The sequence below is a fragment of the Callospermophilus lateralis genome, chromosome 14 (assembly GCF_048772815.1).
Source record: "Callospermophilus lateralis isolate mCalLat2 chromosome 14, mCalLat2.hap1, whole genome shotgun sequence".
Taxonomy (NCBI): Eukaryota; Metazoa; Chordata; class Mammalia; order Rodentia; family Sciuridae; genus Callospermophilus; species Callospermophilus lateralis.
Genome location: NC_135318.1, coordinates 91,694,739 through 91,718,641, shown reverse-complemented (window position 1 = coordinate 91,718,641; position 23,903 = coordinate 91,694,739). Strand labels below are relative to the sequence as shown.

At 40.1% G+C, this 23,903-nt stretch overlaps 1 protein-coding gene across 1 annotated transcript in view; it reads left to right on the top strand.

The window, feature by feature from the left end:
• LOC143637868 (dynein axonemal heavy chain 9-like) overlaps nucleotides 1-23,903 on the top strand; it is a 76,076-nt gene that overhangs the window by 29,681 nt on the left and 22,492 nt on the right. Inside the window, exons 7-10 of the mRNA XM_077105174.1 lie at nucleotides 10,093-10,518; nucleotides 15,951-16,070; nucleotides 18,348-18,536; nucleotides 21,313-21,548. Coding sequence (XP_076961289.1) covers nucleotides 10,093-10,518; nucleotides 15,951-16,070; nucleotides 18,348-18,536; nucleotides 21,313-21,548 — 971 coding nt within the window. The remainder of the gene's footprint in view (nucleotides 1-10,092; nucleotides 10,519-15,950; nucleotides 16,071-18,347; nucleotides 18,537-21,312; nucleotides 21,549-23,903) is intronic.

Below are 23,903 nucleotides of genomic sequence, written 5' to 3'. Positions count from 1 at the left end.
AGAGCCCATAACACCCACCAGCACTTGTTTTTCATCTTTTCTATAGTAGCCATTCTAATAGGTATGGATGACACCTCACTGTGGGTTTAATCTCAATCTACCTGATGATTAGTGACATTGAGCTTGTCTTTTTTTTTTGGGGGGGGGGGGTTGTTTGTTTGTTTTCCCCTTGTACCTCTTAGCCACTCATGTTGGTCTTTTTGAGAAATGTCTATTCATGTCCTTTGCCCATGTCTTTTCCCCTCTGTCTTTTGTTTTGGTTTGGAGATTCTGGGGGATGAACCAAGTGCTCTACCATTGAGCCACCCCCTCAGGACCCTGACCATTTGTTAATTGGACTATTTTCTTTCTCTTGAGTTCCTCACATGTTTCAGACTTAATATTCCTCAGTTGGATTGCAAATATCTTCATTCAATCACTGGCTGTCTCCTTGTTTTGTTGTTTCTTTTTTTATTTAAAGTTTATTTCAATGTAATCCAATTGATCCACTTGTGCTTTTGGTTTCTATGCTTCTGGAGTCCAATCTGAAAAAAAAAAATCATTGCCCAGAACAGTACATTGTACATTTCTCTCCTATGTTTTCTTGTAGGAAATTTATAGTTTCAGGTCTTATTTTAAAGATTTGAATCCATTTGAGTTGACTTTTTTTTAATGTGGTATGCTATAGGGGCCTAACTTTATTCTTCTGCCTAGAGATATCCAGTTTTTTCCATGCCACTTATTAAACAGACTATATTTTCCCATTGTATTTCCTTGACATTTCGTTTAAATTTAATTGACTGTACATATGTAGGTTCATTTGGGGGCTCTATTCTGTTCCATTCACCAGATCTAATTTTATGCCAGACCTATGGTGTTTAATTACTATAACTTTGTAGTATTGTTTAAAATCAGATATTGTGAGCTAGGTACAGAGAGGCACAATTATAATCTCACCTACTGGAGAGACTGAAGCAGGAGGATTACAAGTTCCAGACAAGCCTGGGCAATTTAGTGAGACTCTGTCTCAAAATAACATAAAAAGACCTGGGGATCTAGTTCAGTGGTGGGGTGCTTGCCTAGTATGCACAAAGCCCTGAATTCAATCCCTAGCATTAGAGAAAAAATCACATATTGTGATGTGTCCAGATTTGTTCTTTTTGCTTATAATTGTCTTTGCTATTTGGGGTGTGTGTGTGTGTGTGTGTGTGTGTGTGTGTGTGTGAGAGAGAGAGAGAGAGAGAGAGAGAGAGAGAGAGAGAGAGATAGTCCATATGAATTGAATTTATGTCTATGAAAGTTACATTGGAATATCAGAAAGGGTTGCATTGAATCTACAGATCACATTGGGTAGCTTTTTAAAAATATTAATTCTTCCAGTCCATAAACAAGTATGTATTGGTGTTTTTGATTCTTTCACCTTGGTTAAATTTATTTCTAGGATTTCGTTTTGTTGTAGTCATTGTAGATGGGATTATTGCCTTGATTTCCTCTTGAAAAAGCTCATTCTTTGGTGTGGAGAGATGCTACTGATTCTGACTGTGGATTTTGTAATCCTATAAATTGACTAAATTTGTTTTTGGATTCTAACAGGTGTTTTTTTTTCTAGTGGAAACTTTAGGATTTCTATATGTAAGATCATGCAAGCAGCAAACAGCAATAATTTCATTTCTTCCTTTTTTATTTGCATTCCTTTTATTTCTCTCTTGCCTTATTGCCTTCCAATGACTTCCAATACTATGTTGAATAGAAGTGTCAAGAATGAGTATTTTTGTCTTCTGAATCATAGAGAAAAGGATTCCACTTTTTCTCCATTAAGTGTATTAACTCTTGACTTATTATATATTGTATTGAATATATTGTATTCAATTATATATTATATTCAATATATTGTATTGAAATCCATTCATTCCACGCCTAATTTGCTGAGTGTCTTAATCATAAAAGAATGTTGACTTTGGTAAATGCTTTTTCTGCATCTGAAATGATCAAATGATTTGTCTTTCATTCTGTTAGTGCATTCTATCACATTTATATTAATCTGCAAATACCATTCTTTCATCCACTTGATCATGTTGAGTGATCCTTTTGATGAATCTGGATTACTAGTATTTTGTGGAGGACTTTTGCATCTATGTTCATTAAAGATATTGGCCTGTAGTTTTTTTGTGATCTCCTTTCTGGCCTTAGGTACTGAGATCCTGCTAGCCTGATGCAATACTTATAATCACACTCAATGCTAACTTAACTAAAACTGTGACATAACTACAATAGAGGAAGACATTGAGAGAAAAATGAAGTCAAAAAATAATAAAGTATTCATTTTCTAGAGTACTAAGTCACTTGATAATGTTAAAATGTTTTTAACAGCAATCTAAACGTTTTCTCTATCAGTAATGCATAAAATCTGGAGGTAATCATGGAATAAATTACGGGGTGATTTCTGGGAGCTGAAGCTGGGGAGGTGTTTTGTTCTAAGACTTGAAGCTCCAGTAGAGTTTACAAACCTGTGCAGGCATTACCTAACAGAAATAAAAATTAAACATTTTCAATGACTTGACAGCAAAGAAGAGGGCAGAGTGAACTGCCTGGCCAGGTAGGAAATAAAGAAGACACAGTTAATTAATCAGTTACTATTGGATGAATATTTTACTAGATGGAGGCAGTAGAAAAGAACACTCCAGAAAGGAACAATCTTTGCAGTGTATCTGAGTGGTGGGTACAAAAATGGGGTCCTGAAAGTCAAGCACAGCGGTCCACATCGGTAACCCCAGCTTTTTGGAAGGCTGAGGCAGGAGGATCTCAAGGTTGAGGCCAACTTGAGCAACTTAATGAGACCCTGTCTCAAAATTTTAAATAAATAAATATAAAGTGAGGTCCCCAGGTGAGGGTTCTGAGGGTGAGTCGACCATCCTTAATAGTCCCATGACATCACCAAGAAGTTTAACTGTAGGCCAGTGTTCACAATCTGCAGGTGGGCAACCTATTAATGATTCTGTTTTAGTTAGCTTTTGGTCACCATGACCAACAACAACAGCTTAGAGAAGGGAAAGTTTATTTGGGGCTCTCAGTTTCTAGAGGTCTCAGTCCATAGAGAGTCTACTGAATTGCTCTGAGCTCCAGATGAGGCCAGCATATCCTGGGAAGAGCCCAGTAGAGGAACTCTGCCGGGCTTATGGTGGGGACTGGAAACAGAATTGGCAGGGGTTGGGGAGAGGAATTCTTCCAGTGACCTACCTCCTCCAGCCATGTCCTACCTGCCTACAGTCGCCACCCAGTGCATCAAGTCAAACTAGGATGATCTGATTAGGTTACAGCCCTCCATAATGTGATCATTGTACCTCGGAATATTTCTGCCTCCCCAGGAGCTCATTGGGGGCACCTCGTACCCAGACCATAACAGAGTCTCAAATAGCACTTCTTTTTTTGATGGAGTAGAATGGACCTGAGTGTACAACATGTCATAAGGACATATTTTGCTTCATGATCCCACAGACTCCAGGACACCACAAACCCTTCTGCACTCACAAAACTTTGGTATTTAAGGACCATTTCCCTGTTTGCTCATTATTTTCAAAGTTAACTATAAATTTTTAGCTCATACATAAAGAATACCTGTAAATCCAGAGGCGGGTACTACGTCTCTGCACGTTCTGTCTCCATCTCAGCAGTTTTATATTGCTTTTATAGCTAAACTGAAATAAATCCCATAGTTGTTTTTTTTTCCTGCCTTAGTTTAGGAATGGTATATCTTGCAATGTCATGGCCTTTTCTCCCTCCACAAAATTACTTGTAATTTTCTATTTCCCATGCATTTTTATAGCAAATTTATTTTTATTACATACATAATATGTAACGGCATTTTTATTGTTAAAAATAATTCAAATTGTATAGGCTATATAGGGTCAAATATGAAGTCACTCTCATTTTCTACTCCAGCCCCAGTTTTTTCCCAGAAGATAATTTGGGTGTATCTAATTCAACAATTTTTCTATGCATTTACATTTGAATAAATGCATACATACCATATATACATTATATAAAATATACCATATTTTAAATGCAAATAGATGCTACCAACTTACTTTCTCTTGTTTATTTATTGTATATGTTTAGGGTATAAACATGATGATTTGGTATACATAGTGAATAATTACTATAGTCAAGAAAATTAACAAATCGATCAGCTTATCTTGTAGTGTAACATTTTTTGTGTGTATGTATGTATGTGTTTGTGTGTGTGTGTGTGTGTGTGTGTGTGTGTGTATGAGAGAGAGAGAGAGAGATGAATTGAAAATGTAACACATACAATGGATTACTACTTGGCCTTTAAAAAGAAAGAGATGCTGCTATATTGTGAGAAAATGGTTAAACCTGAAGAATATTATGCCAAGTGAAATAAGCCAGACAGAAAGAAAAATGTTGCATGAACTCACTTATATGTGGAAAGTTATTTTCTCTCTTGAAACAAGGTCATTTCTTGTGAGTACCTATGTTGAAACCTCGTTTATTTATTGCAAGTAGTATTCCATGTTATAATTGTACTGTATTGTATTCATTCATTTTTCACTGAGTTTGTAGGGTTTCCTCCTGAGACAAATATCTCGGTACATATACCTTAATTGCATAAGTGCAAATATTTCTCTGGGCCAAATAAGTACAACTGTTTGGTAGAACAAAGTGGCAGACTGAATAATGCCTCTCCCCCAGAGAGCCACATCCTAATCCAAAGAACATAGGAATGTTACTGTATATGGCAGATATGATTTTGCAGATATAATGAAGTGAAAGGCCATGAGGTAGGGAGATTATCCTGGATTATTGTGAGAGCTCTAAATGTAATCACAGGGTCTGCAAAAGAGAGAGACGGAAGGTGACTGATGATAGAAGGAGTGGAAAGTTGGAGTGTTATGGGGCCATAAGCCAAGGAGCAACAGTATCTAGTAACTGGCAGAGACATGGGCTGGATTGACCCTTAGAGCCTTCAGAAAGAACCAGTCCTGCCAACACCTTTACTGTAGAACTTCTGACCTCCAGAACCGCACACTGATAACTCTAGGTTGTTTTGAATTGCTACATTTGTGGTAATTTGCTACAGAAGCCAGAGAAAGCTGTATAAATAATACTTTAATTTTAAATGGTTTCAATCTAAACAGACCAAGAATCTTTCCAAATATTTAGACCTTCTTTGGTTCATCAATTGTTCAGGTTCTTTGCCCATTTCTTTTGAGATTGTTTCTCTTCTTGCTATTGATTTACAGTTATTCTTTACAAATGTTTCCAATTAATTCCTTGGTGTGAGAGTGTGTGCGTGTGTGTGTGTGTGTGTGTGTGTGTGTGTGTGTGTGTGTTTTCTCCCAGTCTGTTCTTTGTCTTTTAACCTAACAAGTAACATAAACATAGATTTTATAATCTATTCATTTGGGGAATGCTAGGATAATAGACAAACTTCTTCCCTGCAGAACTTCTCAGGTTCTCCTTAAGGTGATCAGCTCAATACTAAAAGTGATAGAGACACAGCCTCAGATTAATTTATGAATGATGGTATAAGGTATGTGCATACAAAATACCAGTCCGTCAACTCTGGCAATGTGTTCAAACACCCATATGCCAGCAACCAGAAAGGTTTATCCAGTATACGGCAAGGGAGAAAAGCTTTTTAGTCCGAGAAATGTCAAAACGGTATTTAACACAGTTCAATATTCACTGCTTATTAAAGCTCTTAGTAAAGTAGGGATAAAAGGATAATTAGATTTTTTTTGCTAACAGAAAGCAATCAATCCCAATCCAAGGGCAAAACATCCTATTTAATAGTAGGCCACTAGAGACACTCCCATTGACATAGAAAAGACACTGTGGTTGCCCCCCTCTCTACTGTTACTAAAAAAAATCTATCCTAGATTCCTAAACAATGCAATAATAAATGAAAAAAAATATCAATCCTATGAATCTTATGCAATAGCAGATAAATGTCTTATTCTTCATACATGTTATAAAATATAGTAAATAAATGAGAAAGGTTAAGGGCTTATTACAAAAGAGATTACAAAATGTAATAGCTTCCATAATATCCACAAAAGCCATTTGGAAAATGTATTTTCAAAGTAACAACCAAAACACAGGGTCCAAATAAGTGTAAGGAAATCTGTTGAAACTGTGAAGAAAACTGCACATCCTTAGTGGATTAAAAAAAAAATGTGAATAAACATATGCCAAGTTTGTATACTGAAAGATTCAATTTCATAAGGATGCCACTGTTTCCCCCAATTTATTCATAAGTCAAATACAAATCTAATTGAAGTCCAGTTTGGATTTTTGGTTTTTGTCTCTAATATCATTAAAAGTTAATATCCTTTAATCAACTATTAAATGTGAAACAATAGGAAGTTGAGCCAATTATGTACCTGTAAGAGAGAAAACTGCATTTCGTATCTTAAATCACACTTTATAAAAATAATTAATAACATTAAAATGTTCAAGATGCTTTGCATGAAAAAGAAGGTTAACATAAACAGGGATATGCATGTGTCTGGGTGTGCGTACATGACTATATAGATATGTAAATTAATTAAACCAATGTTGTGATATCATTTTCAACTTATCAAATTAAATATTGAAAAGAATGGGCATGTGTCAGGCTCTCTTGAGCACTTGTCATTGAAATTTCTGGGAAATAACTTGATGGTATACACAAGGAATGCTAAAAATGTTTCTGCATTTGGACCCAACCAATCCACTTCCAGGAATATTATTATCCTTAAAAAAAAATGACTCTAAGATTTTTCACACAGATCTATATAGAATCACATTCATCAAAGCATCCTGCACGAGGTAAATTTTTGGAAATGACCTAGGTTTCCTGAGATTCGATTTGTTTTGTATAAATTGGGTTCATCCATCTGAAGGATGAAAAAAATCCTGCTGAAGAATTTTATTCACTTCTTGTTGAGCCTAGCAGTAAGCTCTGACTATACTACCCCAAATGGGTTCCAGTTCCAATCATTTCTCATCACGTGCACTGGGGAAAAACCTGGACCAAGCCCTCTTCAGTCTCCTTCGTAAATGACTAAAGCAGCTTCCCTTGACAGTGCGGGCACACCCCAGCCCTGTCCCCCACACTACAACACACTCTGGTTAAACTGAATTAAGTTTGACCTTTAGGAAGTTGGCCCAATCAATTATGTACCTGTAAGAGAGAAAAGTACATTGCTTATTTAAAAATCACACTTTATAAAAAAATAATTAATAATATTCATAAGTTATTAATTGTTCATTAAAATATGCCTCTGAACATATTTTAAATTTGGCCTAAAGGTTTCTCCATACAGAGTGAACTGAAGCCTATCTTGAAGTGAAGAGAGTCTACAACCTCCTCTTGTAATGAATGACCACGTCTTAACCCATCCCCTCAGCAGAGTTTCAGCCAACCAAGGACCCACTGTTCAAAGCAGGTTCCAATAAGGCCAAGGTCAAGCTGTAACCTGTGGCGCCGTCTCTGTACCTCACTTCTTTCTGCTTTCTGTAGGTCACCTCCTTTTCTCTGGCTGTAAACAAAACCCACTGGTGCAGTCAGGGAGCATTCTGACCTGTTTTTGTTCGAATTGCTGCCAGAATCTAGAATCATAAACCAAAGCAATAAAGATCTGCAAAGCTAGATATGTTGTAATTTTCTCTTGTGACCCTCTTAAAGCGTAAAGCAGATAATTTCATTTGCTGTCTAAGGCCTCCAAGTGGCTGCCTGCTGAAATTAGAATAAAATCCTAACTCTTCCCATGGTGCCTGGTCCCCATGGTCTGGCCCTGATTGCACCTTCAGTCTCATCTCCACCAATCTCCTGACTCCTCTGACCCCTACATCATGGCCCAGTGCCTTCTTGCCTCTGACCTCTCCATTGCTGACTCAGCAGCCTGGAATAGTCCTGCAGATCTCTCTAGAACTGCTTTGCTCCTATCTTTTAGCTCCCAGCTGGAAAGTCAGGTTCTCCAAGAGGCCTCTGCAGACCTACCTTCTTAGCTAACATGGTATCATCACCCTCCAAGTAGTCTCTATCCATTAGCCCTGGTTTGTTTATCTTCTCACTGTCAAAAATATCAAAGATTATCTCTTTGTTTAACCATCTCCCCCAGCTGAATAAGTAAAAGGACTTTTCCTTTCTTGTGTTCTAAGTATCTTCATCCCATAAAACAGTACTGGGCACTTATTAAATTTTTGTCCTGTGAATGACTCTGGATGTACATTTGTTTATTTATTTATTCACTCAATGAAGATTTATGGACTGCCTTTAGTGGACTAGGCAGGAAAAAAAAAGAAGAGCTGTGTCTCTAGGATGCTCATATTCTAGCAGAGGCAAGACACCATCAGCATAAGGAAGAGGTAATTTACACGAAGGGATACAGCATGACAGATGCTGTGGAATAAAAAAGAAAAATGTGGAGCACAGCATGGAGGAGCCCCGAGGCCGGGCAGCTGGTGAGGACCAGCGGTAGAAGGCAGAAGGTAGCAGTTGGTGTTAAAGAAGGTGAATGTGGACCATCCTGAGAAGTTTGAGAAAATTGGGGGGAAAGGACAAATTAATTAGGCAGGTACCTGGAGAAAAGCAGTCAAGGCCACAGCTAAAGTAATAGCCCTAGGATAGGAGTGGAACCAAGGCTGCCCAACGTTTGCACACTCGATGGTGGCCTCTTGAGAAATGTCTCTGCCAACCTTGGGCTTCTGTTAGTAGTATCATTGCTGCCTGCCCCATTGTTATTGTCTTGAGAATCCATGTTCAGATCATTTCTTAGGGTTTTTTGTTTGTTGTTGGTTTTTGTACTTGGGATTGAACCCAGGGGCACTCAACCACGGAGCTATATCCCCAGCCCTTCCTTCCTTCCTTCCTTCCTTCCTTCCTTCCTTCCTTCCTTCCTTCCTTCCTTCCTTCCAACAGGGTCCCATTAAGTTGCTGAGGCTGGCTTTGAACTCACGATCCTCCTGCCTCAGCCTCCCAGGCCACTGGGGTTACAAGCATGCACCATCATGCCCAAAGCATTAATTTTTAAATGATGCCATTTCTTATTTCTGCCTGTTCCTATTTTCTCCCTTTGCCCTCTCTCACCTCCATGGAGGCTACCACTACAGGTGTGCTAGCATCCCTCTCACACCTATGCCATCCTTCATTTCTGCCCCTGCCGGGGAGTCATAACCACATGTGAAAACAGTTCAGGAACAAAAGGAGCATCTTCCTCAGTCTTTCCATTAGGAGCTAGAAATAGCCCCCTTCACTGGTGGACTTCCAGGTTCAAGTGCACCTTGAATAAATTCGGAAAAGGCTTTCATCTCTGAAATCAAGATCTTCCCCCATAAGCGAGTGGTTTCATTCCTGGGCTTCACGTGGAATATCACAGAGAGTCTCACATCAACTTCATGAGCATTTAGAACACAATTTTATACATGAATTAGTGGGTGCCCCTGACCCCAATTTACACACGAGGGCATCAAGTCCCGGGAAGTTTAAGTGATTTGCCAAGGTCAGTCCTTTTAGCCACACCTCTCTAGAGCAAGTGAGACTTGGAACAAAGGACAAACCTGCGACCGGGCAGGGGCAGCTGACTCAGGAGCCGTGCCTGGCTTTCTGACTGAATTATTTCTTGGCAGAAAAAAAAATGCCACTTTGCTATCAGGACAGTCAAGAGTAGTTAGAACGAGCTCATGGAACAAAGCAGTTTAATTAAAGAAAAAAAAAATTAGTTATAGCAATCCGGGGTGGAAATTAATTTATAATAACCTTATCTTTTATTCATGTCATGCTGCATATTTCAGAGTATGTTGGCATCCCTATAGTTTTTCAGCTGAATGTGAAATAATTGTGTGTTTCTAATGGGGCTGAGAGTCAGTTAAAGCATTGAAAGAACATAGCTGAGTCCCCGTCTAACCATTCAGGGAAGTCTGAAGTCACTGGGGAGTAGCTTTGGTTTCCTTTTGATGAGTCATGATATTTAAAATTCAGAGGGCTGCTGCAGGCTTCAAAGCAGCCCATTCAGATTGATTGCTCCCCAGCCTAACTCCATTAGTGGCCAAGAGGACAAAGAAAACTCATTCGTTTTTCCCTCTAATGACCTCCTTCTCTTTTCTCAGACCAACCTGACAGAGCTGAAGTCATTTGGTTCCCCACCTCCAGCTGTCAGTAACGTCAGTGCCGCAGTGATGGTGCTCATGGCCCCAGGGGGCAAGGTGCCCAAGGACCAGAGCTGGAAGGCTGCTAAGGTCACCATGACCAAAGTGGACAGCTTCCTGGATTCCCTGATCCACTTTGACAAGGAGAACATTCACGAGAATTGCCTCAAAGCCATCAGACCATATCTGCAAGACCCTGAGTTCAATCCTGAGTTCGTGGCCACCAAGTCCTACGCAGCTTCGGGCCTCTGCTCTTGGGTCATCAACATCGTGAGGTTCTATGAGGTGTTCTGTGATGTGGAACCCAAGCGCCAGGCTTTAAGCAAAGCCACCTCGGAGCTCACAGCTGCTCAGGAGAAGCTGGCGGCCATCAAAGCCAAGATTGCTGTGAGTGGACCCCAGCCCCTTCTTCACCCCATTGCAAACAGTGCAGCCTCTCAAACACCCTTCTCTGGCCATGACCCAGTGCCTAACATGATATCTAAGGGGAAATAGGAAACACCCCCCCCCTTTTTTTAATATTTATTTTTTTTAGTTGTAGTTGTACAAAATACCTTTATTTTGTTTATTTATTTTTATATGGTGCTGAGGATCAAACCCAGGGCCTCGCACATGCTAGACGAGCGCTCTACCGCTGAGCCACAACCCAGCCCCTCCCCCTTTTTTTAAACAAAATTTCATTTGTCAACAGAGGCAACTTTTTATATTTCTTTTTCTAACATCTTTTAGGCCAAACAAGACAAATCCCCTGAACCACTGGCTTACAATTCTGGTCTGAAAAGATTTTTTTCCTTTTTCTCTGAAGAAAGAAAGGGTGACAGATAGGTAGATATATCATAGACACACGGTATTATCATGGAGCTGACTGTTCTCTTATTAACCATGTTAAATGTTAAAGTGAATTTAATATTTTTTGCACATTTGATAGGTTAAGAGAAAAAAGTTAAGACTTCAAGATTCTTTCCTCCTCATCCCCTTTGAAATGTAGGTTTTAGCCACCTTGCTTCACCTTTGGTACCTAATTAGCTTCATTTCTGGCCAACAGTGTCAGTCTCACACTCAGCAGTGTGGACATGTCTTATGCTATCTGCATTGTTTTATAGATGCTTTTAAAAGCAAGCAGTATAGCTGGGCATGGTGGCACACACCTGTAATCCCAGTGGCTCAGGAGGCTGAGGCAGGAGGATCACAAGTTCAAGTCCAGCTTGGGAAACTCAGTGACACATGGTCTCCAAATAAAAGAAATAATAAGAGCTGGTCTTAGGATGTATCTCAGTGGTAGAGCACCCCTGGATTCAATCCCTAGTACTGGAGAAAAAGAAAAAAAAAGCAAGCAGTATTCTGTGATTTCGGGGGTGTTCCATTGTCCAAAACTATAAAACTATAAGGGTCATTAGCTATATTAAACATCACATAGGTAACACTAGCATATCTGCTTCACCCAGCACTGCGGGAAGGGGATGGTGATCTTGGGTTCACATCTATTTTAGAGAGGAGTCCCCTTGAACTTCACCTTGACCATGAAAATGAAAACTTCAAAAGTAAAAGATAGACATTAGAATCCTGGGGATAGCACAGCAATTAAAAATATGTTCATCAATAGACTTTAATTCCAAACCAAGCTGTGATATTTACTGGTGGTGTCTTCAGAATGCCCAAACTAAAGTTTCCTAAAGTAAAATGGACACAGTAATAGAACTGGCTTCACTGGATTGTTGTGAGGATTAAAGGAAATTGCACAAGTAAAGCTTGAAGCCAGACCTGCCCAGGACAGAGGGAGCAGCAGGAACAGCCTGAGGTCTCGCTGTTGCCCCTCTGCCTCTCCTGCCCTCCTTTGCCTCGCACACTTTCTATCACATGCATGTCTACTGCATGCAAGAATTCAGTCGCTCCCGTAATCAACTTCAATCCAAACAATTTTCTGGATATTTAATTTCTACACCTGCATTCCAGGCAAATGAGATGCTTGCTGCACATTTGTCATGACGATAAAGCAGGTCTTACAAATTGTCAAAAGCAGGATTGTAGACGTGCGGCATGCCTCATGTGGTGTGGGCTTATTGATTGTTAAATGAAAACCTGTGACTAATGTCTCTAATTCAAAAATCCTTGCCACCAATCTCTATTTTTGAAAGATACTTTGGGACTGGGGATGTAGCTCAGTGGTAGAGCACTTTCCTAGCATATGTGAAGCCATGAGCTTGATCCCCAGCACTAATAATAATAATAATATTAGTTTTGGTAAAGCAGCTGATCTCTAAAATACTTGCTTTGTAAATCCAGATGTTCATGGAACATTTATTTAAAACAGGTGATAATCTCCATAGCAGTTCCTCCTCAAAGAACACCAAGGGTAAAATACCGTGATATCCCCATTCCAGATTTCTGGGAGGAAAAGACCTCCCAATAATTTCATGTTCTTCAGTCTCTCCCAGGAAAGTATAACAAGAGAATTTTTGAGACTCTCTACTCAAGCTATTTTAACTAAAAGAACATTTGGTGCAAAGGGGATGTTTTCAAAATGTTTATACCTTTTCAGTAGCCGACATTCATATGATGAGCCCACTCAACCTGTGAAAGCAATAAGAATATGTTTAAAATCCTTGGCTACCTTAGGGAGGCACTTCTGTTCTGCCAAAATATTTTCTAGTGGAAAAATATATATATATTCTTGCTTTTAACCACTTCCTCTCCATCCTTTGCTTATTCATGTGCCTATTAACATCAAGAGCATGTGAACTGTCCCTGCTAATACCAGAGGACAAGGGCCATCACCTGTCCCTAATATGCAGGTTCACTCAGAGCAAGAAAATTCCTCCCCATTTGCTGTTGAAGCCCTTCCAGCCTTCTCCAGTCACACACACAAACACACTCACACTCATAGACACACACACACTCTCCACACACACACATACATACTCACACATGCACACACGTAAATACCTGCCACGTGCATGCTTTGTGGTTAGAATTTAAGGATAATTCCCAGTACAGAATTTTATATTCAGGATGCGTAAAGTGGGTTTCTTCTTTAATTCTTCTATGGTTTATCCTCAAGAAACTTTCTCAAAAAACTTAAGAGAGAGAGGTAAATTGTCTGAATAGTAGAAGTCTGGAAATGCCTTTTTTTTTTAACTGAAGTAACAATTAATTTGCCAGGTTTTGAATTCCAAGTTGCTATTTTTTCTCCTTGAGACACAGAGTGCTTTATTCTGTTGTTGGTGAGAAGTGTAATGAACCATTGGGGTCCCATTCCTTTGTGAATGCCGTTCCCCCCCCCACACTCCCTCGCCTTTCTGGAAGTCTTTCAACTTTCTCTTTATTCTTAGTATCTGAAATTTTACACTGATGTGCTTAGCTGTCATTCTCTTTGTATTCATTGTGCTTTGCATGTAAAGACTTACTGTCCTCAGCTACTTGGTATTATCTCATCCTTCTGTCTTCTTTTTCGACTCATAATGCATATTGGTTGGATGACAACCCTCCTGACATGGTCCTCTCTTTCCCTTCTTTTTGTCATTGTATGATTTCTTGTAATTTCTAGGAGATTTCCTCAAATTCCTCTTTTAGCCCTTCCCTTGAACTTAATATGTTGTAAATTAACAATGCAATACTGGTCATTGCCAATGAGTTGTCTTGGTAGCATCCTGTTCTCATTTGAGGGGTGAAATATCTTGCACATCTCTGATAAAATAGTTGGAAAAGGTTTTAACATTGCTATTGTTACTGAATTATCTCCCTTTTTCCAGACCCTCATTTTCCTCTTATTTACCTTAATCTAAGTTTTCATTAACATCTTCTTGTTCTTTCATGTTTATAAGAGGTAGTGTTCAAAAGCTGATTCTATGAACTTGACAAAATCATGCTATGTGCATGTATAAATATACCACAGTGAATTCCACCTTTAAGTATATGTGTAAGGCAGCGATCAAAAATAAATAAATATTGGCTGGGGTTGTGACTCGGTGGTAGAGCATTTGCCTTGCGTGCTTGAGGCGCTGGGTTCGGTCCCTATCACCACATAAAAATAAACAAATAAAAATAAAGATATCGTGTTTATCTACAACTTAAAAATTTAAAAATAAATAAATAAATAAACACGTGAAAGGAAGACCAGTAGGATTAGAGAAAGGGAATAGGGAGAGTGAGCAGGAGAAGGGAAGGGGGGTACTAGGGACTGAAATGGAGTAAACCAAATCCCATTCAGTATGATTTTGTCAAAATGAGCCCAATTATTATGTGCAGTTATAATATTCTAATAAAGATATTTAGAAAGGCAAAAAAAAAAAAAAAACCCGCTGATTCTAGTTCTGCAAGTAAGTGCAGAGCTGACTGGTATATTTGTTTTCCAAATCAAATAAGTTATGTTGGATGCTCCCTAAATGCCAAAATATGGTGCTTTTTCTCTGCCCCTGTTGACTCTCTTGCCTGGTGGCCTAGGTGCCGAGGGGCATTGAATGCTGGACATGGGGATGGAGATATGAATTGGATCCATAGGCTCCCAATGAGCCCCCCTATTTCCAGCTCCTCTCATTCCCAAAATCTCCAACTCACAGTGGGCCTCTGTAGGCTCATCAGCTCCCCCTCTGGTGAGATATGGGAGCTGTAGCTTTCTCCTTCCTCCTCCTGCTCTGCACTCCCTCCATAGCATGACCCTCCAAAGATCTTTTGGAAAGCCTCATCCTCCAACAGCCTTCACCAGTTTGCTTGTTGTTAAGGGCTTTATGGCTTTTTTAATTGCTTTGCAATCATTTTATAGAAGTCTGGGGAAGAGAGGTGGGAAATGAGTGGCCAGTCGGCCATCATTAATCAGATGGCTCACCACCTGCTCTTAAACCTACTTGGCTGTGTAAACTCGGCCTTGTATTTATTTCTCTTGTGACTTTAGTAATGACTAACAGAACAGCCTGAACCCCAGTTACTGCACCCACACGGGACACATTTGTAGGTATCTCCTGTGTCTTCTTTATACATACAAATATGTATTCTTGAGGGCATCAAATGTTTTATGCTCCAGTTCTAGATTATTTTTTTGTTTTTTATTTGTATACAATACATTTATTTTGTTCATTTATTTGTATGTGGTGCTGTGGATCGAACCCAGGGCCTTGCACATGCTAGGCAAGCGCTCTACTGCTGAGCCACAACCCCAGCCCCAGTCCTAGATTCTTAATAATTTTTTAAAAAATCAAAACTATGACTTTTTCAAAAATATTCCCATACTTTGAAATAGCGGGAGACAAGCAATGAGGTTATATAAGAGTTGTCCTATAGGTCTAAGGCCTTCTAGTCAGCCTAGACAGCCCTGTCCTGACTAGACACAGAAGGTACAGTCAGTGATCCAGGAAGAACTGCCCTGGTATCCTCTGGACCATGTTTTAGTTTCCCCCAGTTTTAATGTGCTTTTGCTTTTAGTAGCAAGACCTGCACCATTTTGACAGACCACAAGAACCCAATTTTCCCCAATACAAAGAGAGGTGGGGTGTATGCACCCCACCCCCCACATCAGTCTCACCTCCTATAGCCTTTACCCCATGACTGAGGTGTTGGAGTGTGGAAGCTCAGCTCTCTCACCTTGGATGGGAAATCTCTGCATTCCCACTCCATAGCCTCACTACGGTATAAAGCCAACTTCTTCCCTGGGACTCCACTTGAGATCATTCAGTTGGCTCCTTTCCTTTCCTACCCTGCTTTCCCAGGCCCTTAAGCTCCCCACAACCCAACCACTTCTTCTATAATCACATGAACCCTCATCTCAGAAGCACTGGAGGTGACCTGAGCTGGGATTACTGACAGACCTTGTGCTCCTTCCTAAACAGCACCTTAACGAAAACCTGGCAAAGCTCACTGCCAAGTTTGAGAAAGCAACAGCCGACAAACTCAGATGTCAGCAAGAAGCTGAAATGACCGCAGGCACCATCTCCCTTGCAAACCGCCTGGTGAGTGCACACCTCGGCAGCCTGAGCTCCCGTTACATTAGCAGCTCTGTGGAGTGTTGTGAAGGTGCGAAATAGATGGCACAGCTCAGCACTGCCCATCTTGCGGGGAAACATTAATACGTGCTGGGATGCAGGGACTGAGACCTCAGGAAAGTGTGGACATGCACCCTGGTCATGCCAAGAGTTTGCTTATAGAGATGGTCGGATGGAAGGAAATGCTGGATCTGTCACACCCATGCAAGATGCAATTAAGCTTGCATGTGTGCAGAAACATTACTAGAGGAAGCATGTATTTTTATAGGCAAGCTCTAAAGATTTTATTTATGCTATGTTTTGATAATAAGAGTGTAGTCTCAGGGCCTCTCCATGCAATATCTCCTGCAGGCTAGTCAGATATCTTCCATAGTGACCCAGGACTCCAAGACAGAAAGTGGACAGTTTCAGTCTCTTAAAGCCTGGATACAAAACCCAGCACAATGGCACTTTATCAGTTTTATCTTTATCAGTTAAGATCTTGCAAAGCAGTCCATTGAATGAGGTTACTCTTCAGTTGAGAGTCTTAGCAGCACCATCCCTACCAGTGAAGGGAAATATAATCGATTCTTTTTTACATTTATTCCAGACACCACTTATTTGTATAACAAAGCCATATTTTTTAATTTAGGGAGAAATGAGTCATTACCACCATTAAACTGAGTCATGCATTAGTAGAGAAAGGCTGTACCACAAGTGTGTGTCTGTGCTTGCTTGTGGGACCAGCCTCTACATAATTTAGAGACCCTCCGTTCAACTGAATTGGGCGAGAAATCATCCAGATTTCCTAGCTGGCTTGCCTTCCATTCAGCTCCCTGATGGGTTTCCAAAACTCAGCACAATTTGCTGCACCTGGCTAGAGCACTTTCTGAGATGGTTCTCATGGGAGGCAGGATGGCACTAGGCTGGAGAAACATGAGGCACGTGTTCTGAAACCACCTCTTTCTCTACCAGCAGATTGTGGGGAAATACTTACACCCTTCTAGTCTAATCTAAAAATGGAATGGGAATGGTGAAGTTAGCGAATTCCTCAGGTCCTTCCCAGTTCTGACACTGTATGGTGGCTTCTTTCAAGGGAAAAATGAAGGGCAAGTCCTCACACAGGAACGAAGCTCCATGAGACACCTTGCAATCCTCGGTGGAAAGATGGCTCTATTCCCAAGGAGAGGGCTGCTATCCCAAAGTGGGCCAGGTCAATCAGGGTGTGTTCCAAAGTCTGTGGTCCTTGGCACACACCCCCGTATGCACAGTACTTCTACAATTTGTGTCTTACTTACCACGTGGTAATTATTTATAGCACACAGATTTGATTTTATTTATTTCCATTGTATAATGAAAAATGCAATGGAAGGCAGGCCAGCATTTAGAGAGGAAGGGAGAGGTACCTATAGACCAGGTATGGTGCTAAGTGATTAACATACAGATCATATTTAATCTTCCCAACAACCTGTAAAGTGGGTGGTATCCATCTCCACAGGGGAAAAAGGGCAGAGCCTAAAAGCTTGTTTTTCAGCCAACTATAGCAATCATGCATACCCATGTTCTTAGCAGCACAATTCACACTAGCCAAGCTATGGAACCAGCCTAAGTGCCCATCAGTAGACAAATGGATAAAGAAAATGTAATATGTGTGCGCGCGCGTGTGTGTGCGTGCGCGCACGCATGTGTGGGTATGTGTGTATGTATGCACACACAATGGAGTTTTGTTCAGCCATAAAGAAGAACAAAGTTATGTCATTTGTAGGAAAATGGTTGGAATTGGAGGCCACCATGTTAAGCAACATAAACCAAATTCAGAAAGTCAAACGTCATATATTCTCACTCATATATGGAAGTTAGAAGAAAGTAGTTTTTAGAGGAACCTCATGAAACTATAAGGGATCCAGTAGAGGATAGGAACCAGGAGTAGGGGGAGAGGAAAAGGGGAAGTACCAGGTAATGAAATTGATCAAATTACGTCATGTGCATATAGAAACGTACCATAATGAATCCCACTGTTATAAATAATCATAATGCACCAATTTTAAAAAAGTCATCTTTCTGTAGTCCTCGTAAGGCACAGCACAGAACAAGGGCTTGTTTGCTGAAATCAGGACCAAATAGCACTGATCGAAAGGGTCAAACAAATGATGTCCTGGCTCTTCCTGCTCTGAACGTGCAATGAGTGATCTCTGTGGTCAGATCCACTGCTGTTGCCCGGCATGTGACAGCGTCTTCTCTCCTCTCTGGCCTTTGAAATGGTAGGTTGGGGGACTCGCTTCTGAAAACGTGAGGTGGGCAGAAGCTGTGCAGAACTTCAAGCAGCAGGAAAGGACGTTGTGTGGAGACATTTTGCTTATTACAGCTTTCATTTCGTACCTTGGCTTCTGTACCAAAAAATACCGGCAGAGCCTCATGGACGGGACCTGGCGACCCTACCTGAACCAGCTGAAAGTACGTACTTCCTGAATTTCTCCTGTGTCCACACATGGACACCAGTGAGGTCACACGACCACAGGAACTCAAACCTTCTGGTGCCCTCTTGCACACTCACTCCTAATACCGCTCTTTTAGCACCAGGCCTGGGACATGGGTGTCCTCCGTGTCCTTCTACCCTGCCTTGCATTGTGGCCCACTACCCTTTAGGCCAGCCAAGGACAGAATCTCACTTCTTAATGAAGTTCTTCATGGGAATTTGGGTCCTCTGGCCAGAAGCTCTCTCTTGGCCCTTCTCAAAATAGTAAAATCCAGGAGACCCGAACAAAACCTTTGTTTTTCTCCGATCTTTCAGCTCCAGAGCCAAATGTCATAGGAGCAGCTACTCATTGCACCTTGTCACCAGGCCTCAAAGCTGCCTAATTTGTGCCTGGGACTCTGAGACACGCCCACCACAGCTCAGGTGATTTTGCCATGGGCTGCACAGGTGGTCTTTATATAAGTAGATGAACCTACTCCCGGGTCCTTCCTCTACACCTCTCCCACCCAACTGAATGAAATAGGCAAGGTGCTAGTTTCTAATCAAAGGGGAATCCAAGCTGCACTTGGATCCTATAGTCAGAATAATTCCTAATATTCCCATGGCATATTCACATCACTCATTATCATTAGTTCACTAATATTCAGTGAGTATCTAGTGTGCCCTACCCTCCATTCTAAAGGAGTCTCAGAAGTCATCCAAGATCAGGATACCGCCAACATGTTCACAGAGGATCTTAAATTCATAAAATTCAGCTATGGGAAGCATCAGCACCAAAAGTTCACAATGTACAGTAAGGGATGTCTTCCAAAATTCATTGGTAGCTGTATCCCCAGAACAAAACAGATGCATTTGAGAGGGGGGATAAATGGTTGATTTCCCAGATTATCTCATAAAATCCTACTTCTGTGATGATTTGCTAAACAGTGATTTAAAGACTATTATAGTACTTGGAATGGTACAAGTACTAGTTAAGCTATTATAACATAGCAGTACTCATTGTGTTAACTAGTCATGTTAAAAGTACTAATTAAACTGTTATTTTGTTCATCTTGAACACTGGTGGAAAAGAGGAAATTATTGAAAGAACCATCATTAATTGAGCAAATGAAGATGAGCTGCTTTGTTGCAGCTGGTGAAGATTTTACTGGCTTTGTTCGGGGTTCTTAAACATTTCTATGCCATAGACTCCTTAGTCTGGTTTCAGCTTCTGTAACAGAGTACCTGAGACTGGGTAATTTATAAAGAGCAGAGATTTCTTTTTTTTTTTTTGGCTTATGCTTTATGAGTCTTGAAGCCCAAGAGCTCTGACATCTGGTGAGGGCTTTTGTGCTGTATCATCCTAGAGTGGGAGCCAAAAATACAAGAGAGGGTGAGAGCTAGAGAGCAAGAGGGGGCCAAACTCACTTTTACAACAAATCCACTCTCACGATGACTAACCCACTCCATGGTAAGGACAGAAATCCCCTTAGGAGGGCCCAGCATCCGTCACCTCATCACCTCTTATTAGGGCCCCCTCCCAGCTCTGTGGCATCACAAATAAAGTTCTCAGCACATGAATTTCAGGGGCACATTCAAACTATAACAGACACTCTGCTAAAAAAAAATACTAATGCCTTCTCAAAATAACGCCACTGTGAATAAGATTAAAAGAAAAATCCGATCCCAGGATGAGAACCTTGAAGGGGCTGATTTCTCTTTAACAGTTTGTTTGATGGCATAGCACTGGCCATTTGTGCCCTTAATAGATCAAGTTAAGGGACAGGAGATGGTTTGAAGAGATTTTCCTGGGGCAACTGGGCAAAGCACAGCACAGAGAGGAGAGAGACAGAGGGGTTGAAAGGGACTATGTCTGACTCCCGAAAACATGTCACTAAATAAAAATAGCCAGGCACAAAAGGTCACATATTGTCTGATTCCATTTATATTAAATATCCATAATCAGAAAATCCATGGAGACAGAAAACATATTAGTAGTTGCCAAGAGCTTGGAGTAGAGGGAAATGAGGAGTGATTATTTTATGTGTACGAGGTTCCCTCTTGGAGCAATGAAAATGTTTTGGATATAGACAGAGCTGATGGTTGCACAACATTGCGAATGTTCTAAATGCCACTGAATTCGACACCTTTAAAATGGTTAGTTTTCTGTTGTGTGAATTTTACTTCTAGTTTTTAAAAAGTGTATATGAGTCATCAATGAAAAAGATTGCTTGTAGGAAAATTAAATAAGCAGATAGAGACCAAAAGAGAAGAAAAGGAAGAGTCTGGGAGCCCTCAAGGGAGCCATGGGGAGAGTTCTCAGGGATGGTGGATGCTCTTGGCAGGCAGATGTGCAGAGAGGGTCCTGTGAGCAACCCTGGGAATAGGATGTTTGGGGCAGCCGGGAAAGTAAGCCTTTCTACCCCTTTGCAAGGTGGTGCAACAGATGAAAGTTTCAGGCTGGTAACCGAGAGACATGGTAGAAAAATAAATGTAGGAGGTTCTATATTAAAATATAACCCATCTCTAGCAGAAATTTGGTTTAGGTGAATATAACAAAGAGCAATGGGCTGATTTTTTATTATTATTTATCCATCAAGAGAAAAAAAGACTATCAGGACTTCAACAAAACACCTGATTCCAAAAATGATCACACCCCCATGCACACTCTTTGGGGGAACCTTGATCTTGCTTTTTAAAGTGAGATCCGAGTCCACCTCCCCCCCACTGAGAAAATGCTCCTCCATTCTGAACACATGTGTTCACTTTCACCAGGTTCCCATCCCAGTCACCCCATCCCTGGATCCCCTGAGAATGCTGACAGACGATGCCGATGTGGCCGCCTGGCAGAATGAGGGCCTCCCGGCAGACCGCATGTCCATGGAGAATGCCACCATCCTCATCAACTGTGAGCGCTGGCCGCTCATGGTGGACCCTCAGCTACAAGGCATTAAGTGGATCAAGACCAAATATGGAGAAGACCTCCGGGTCACCCAGATCGGTCAGAAAGGGTAAGTAACTGAGCACAAAAGTCACCATTTTGCCATGGATGCAGGAAAAAGAAATGTTAAGTGTGTATGGATGGCACATCAAAATATATTCTGCTGTCATGTGTAACGGAAAAGAACAAAAAAAAATTTTAAGAAGAAAAGAAATATCAGGAGCAGACATTAGGTGCCCCCTAGCTTGTCTCTCTTCTCCTGATCTCACACAAGTTCCTTCCTGGTTCTCCTCCCAGTTACCCCACCTCTAACTAGGGAATTAGAGTGGGTACAGAATTTACAAAAAGTAGTTTTCTGTGAATTGATATTTGTGCTTATTTTACAATGGTGTGAATGTACCCTTAAAGTGGTGCAGATGCTAAATTTTATATTTTGTGTATTTTCTCGAAAAATACAGTCACGCGTGTCATTTAATGACAGGGATTTGTGATGATAGGTGCCTTGGTATGCAGTTTTATCATTGTGTGAACATCACAGAGCATTCTTTTTTGTTACTGTTCTTTTTAGATACACACAACAATAGAATGTATTCTGACATATTGTACATACGTGGGATATCACTTTTCATTATTGTGGTTGTACCTAATGTGGCATTACACTGGACATGTACTTATCCATGAACATAGGAAAGTTGGGTTCAATTCACTCTTCTGTCTTTCTATTCCTATTCCCCCTCCCTTGCTTTCATTTCTCCCTTGTGTGATCCAATGAACTTCTCTTCTTCCCCACCACCTTATTGTGTGTTAACATCCACATATCAGAGCAAACATTCAGGCTTTGTTTTAAGGGGGATTGGCTTATTTCACTCAGCTTGATAGTCTCCAATTCCATCCATTTACCAGCAAATGCCATGAATTTCCAGTTTTCCCAGCATCATTTGTTGAAGAAGCTATCTTTTCTCCAATGTATGTTTATGGTGCATTTGTTTAGTATGGGAGATAACTGTATTTATGTGGGTTTGTCTGTATGTCCTCTATTCTGGACCATGGGTCTTCAATGCATTTTTTGTTACTATAGCTCTGTAGTATAATTTACTATAATTTAAGTTCTGGTATTGTGATGCCTCCTGCTTTATTTTTCTTGCTAAGGATTGCTTTGGCTTATTTTTCCAAATGAATTTCATGACTGCTTTTTCTCTCTCTATAAAGTACATCTTTGGAATTTGATAGTATGGCCATTTTGACAATATTAATTCTGCCTATCTAAGAACATGGGAGATCTTTCCATCTTCTAAGACCTTTTTCAATTTCTTTCTTTAGTGTTCTGTAGTTTTCATTATAGAGGTCTTTCACCTTTTTTGTTAGATTGGTTCCCCAATATTTTATTTTATTTTATTTTATTTTATAAAGGGATCATTTTCCTGATTTTCTTTCAGTTGATTCATCACTGATGTATAGGAACACAAATGATTTATGGGTGTTAATTTTACCTCTTGCAGCTTTGCTGAATTCATTTATGAATTCTGGAAGATTTTGGTGAAGTGTTTTTGGGTCTTCTAAGTATAAAATCATGTCTTCAGCAAATAGGGATAGTTTGAGTCCTTTTTTTTCTTATTTGTATCACCTAAATTTCTTTCTTCTGTCTAATTGCTCTGGCTAGAGTTTGTCAAATGCTTTTTCTGCATCTATTGAGATAATCATGTGATTCTTGTCTTTAAGTCAATTGATGTGATGAATTACATTTATTAATTTCCATTTGTTGAAACAACCTTGCATCTCTGGGATGAACCCCACACGATCATGGTGCATGATCTTTCTAATATGTTTTTATATGTGATTTTCCAGTATTTTATTAAGAATTTTTGCATCTATTAGCATACTATAGTGATGCAACCACATCAATGCTTATAGCAGCCCAATTCACAATAGCTAAACTAGTGCCCTCCAGGAGATAAATAGATAAAGAAAATGTGGTATATATACACAGTGGAATATTATTCAGCCATAAAGAAAAATGATATTATGGCACTTACCAGTAAATGGATGGAACTAGGGACTATCATGCAAAATAAAACAAGCCAATCTAAAAAAAAAAAAAAAGGCTGACTGAATGTGCTCTCTGATATGCAAATGCTACTTCACAATAAGGGTGGTGGGTAGGGAAGAATTGAAGTACTTTGATTAGACTAAAGGGAATGGAGGTAAGTGGGGGGATGGGAATAGGAAAGTTAGTAGAAAGAATCAGACATAACTTTGGTGTGTTCCTATATGAATACATGAGCAATATAATTTTTACATCATGTACAACCAGAAGAATGGGAAGTTGTACTTCATGTATGTATAATATATACATTCTACTGTCATGTGTAACTAAAAAGAACAAATAAATAAAGAGTACTGGGAAAAAAAATAATTTTTGCATCTG